At 45.3% G+C, this 556-nt stretch overlaps 1 protein-coding gene across 1 annotated transcript; it reads right to left on the minus strand.

Annotated features, from left to right (window-relative positions):
• Positions 1-12: 12 nt before the first annotated feature.
• Positions 13-551, minus strand: LOC114578764 (putative glycine-rich cell wall structural protein 1; the record flags this gene model as incomplete). Its single annotated transcript, XM_028692228.1, has 1 exon — positions 13-551. A coding segment is annotated over one exon (282 nt), but the record flags the coding sequence as incomplete, so codon positions are not given.
• Positions 552-556: the final 5 nt, after the last annotated feature.

Raw genomic sequence — 556 nt, forward strand, 5'->3', positions numbered from 1 at the left:
TGAAGATGCCAATAATCACAAGATGCACATCCATTTGCCCATGCATGCTTTCAATATTTCACATCAATATCAAACCATAAGTCCTATTTAGTAAACGGTAAACATGATTTAAACCTTCATAAAGATACATAATCACCAACTCTATAAAGTATGCAACAGATATCATTACTACATGGTCGAAGTTATTTTGTCATCCGTAGTATAATTTACACAATCATCCATCCTTCATTAGCATGTCCCCTGTAAACAAAAAACAAATAGATTTCAGTTCAATCATCTCCATCATCGCCTCCAGACCATGGAAACCTCCTCCTCCAAGAGCCTGGAACACCACCACCACCAAAACCAAATCCAAAGCCATGAGCTCCCCTGTAAGCTCCATTGCTATCACCAGCTCCACCGCCGCCGCCACCGAACCCCTGGCCTGAACCTGAACCCGGGTCAGAACCGCTTCCAGATCCAAAGCCAAATCCGAAGCCATGACCACTTCCACTTGGAGACTCTGCAGAGCCAGAACCATAACCCCAACCGCTCCCAGGAGCTGATCCCCATCCCC

This window comes from Dendrobium catenatum, unplaced genomic scaffold, assembly GCF_001605985.2.
Source record: "Dendrobium catenatum unplaced genomic scaffold, ASM160598v2 original_scaffold_145981, whole genome shotgun sequence".
Lineage (NCBI taxonomy): Eukaryota > Viridiplantae > Streptophyta > Magnoliopsida > Asparagales > Orchidaceae > Dendrobium > Dendrobium catenatum.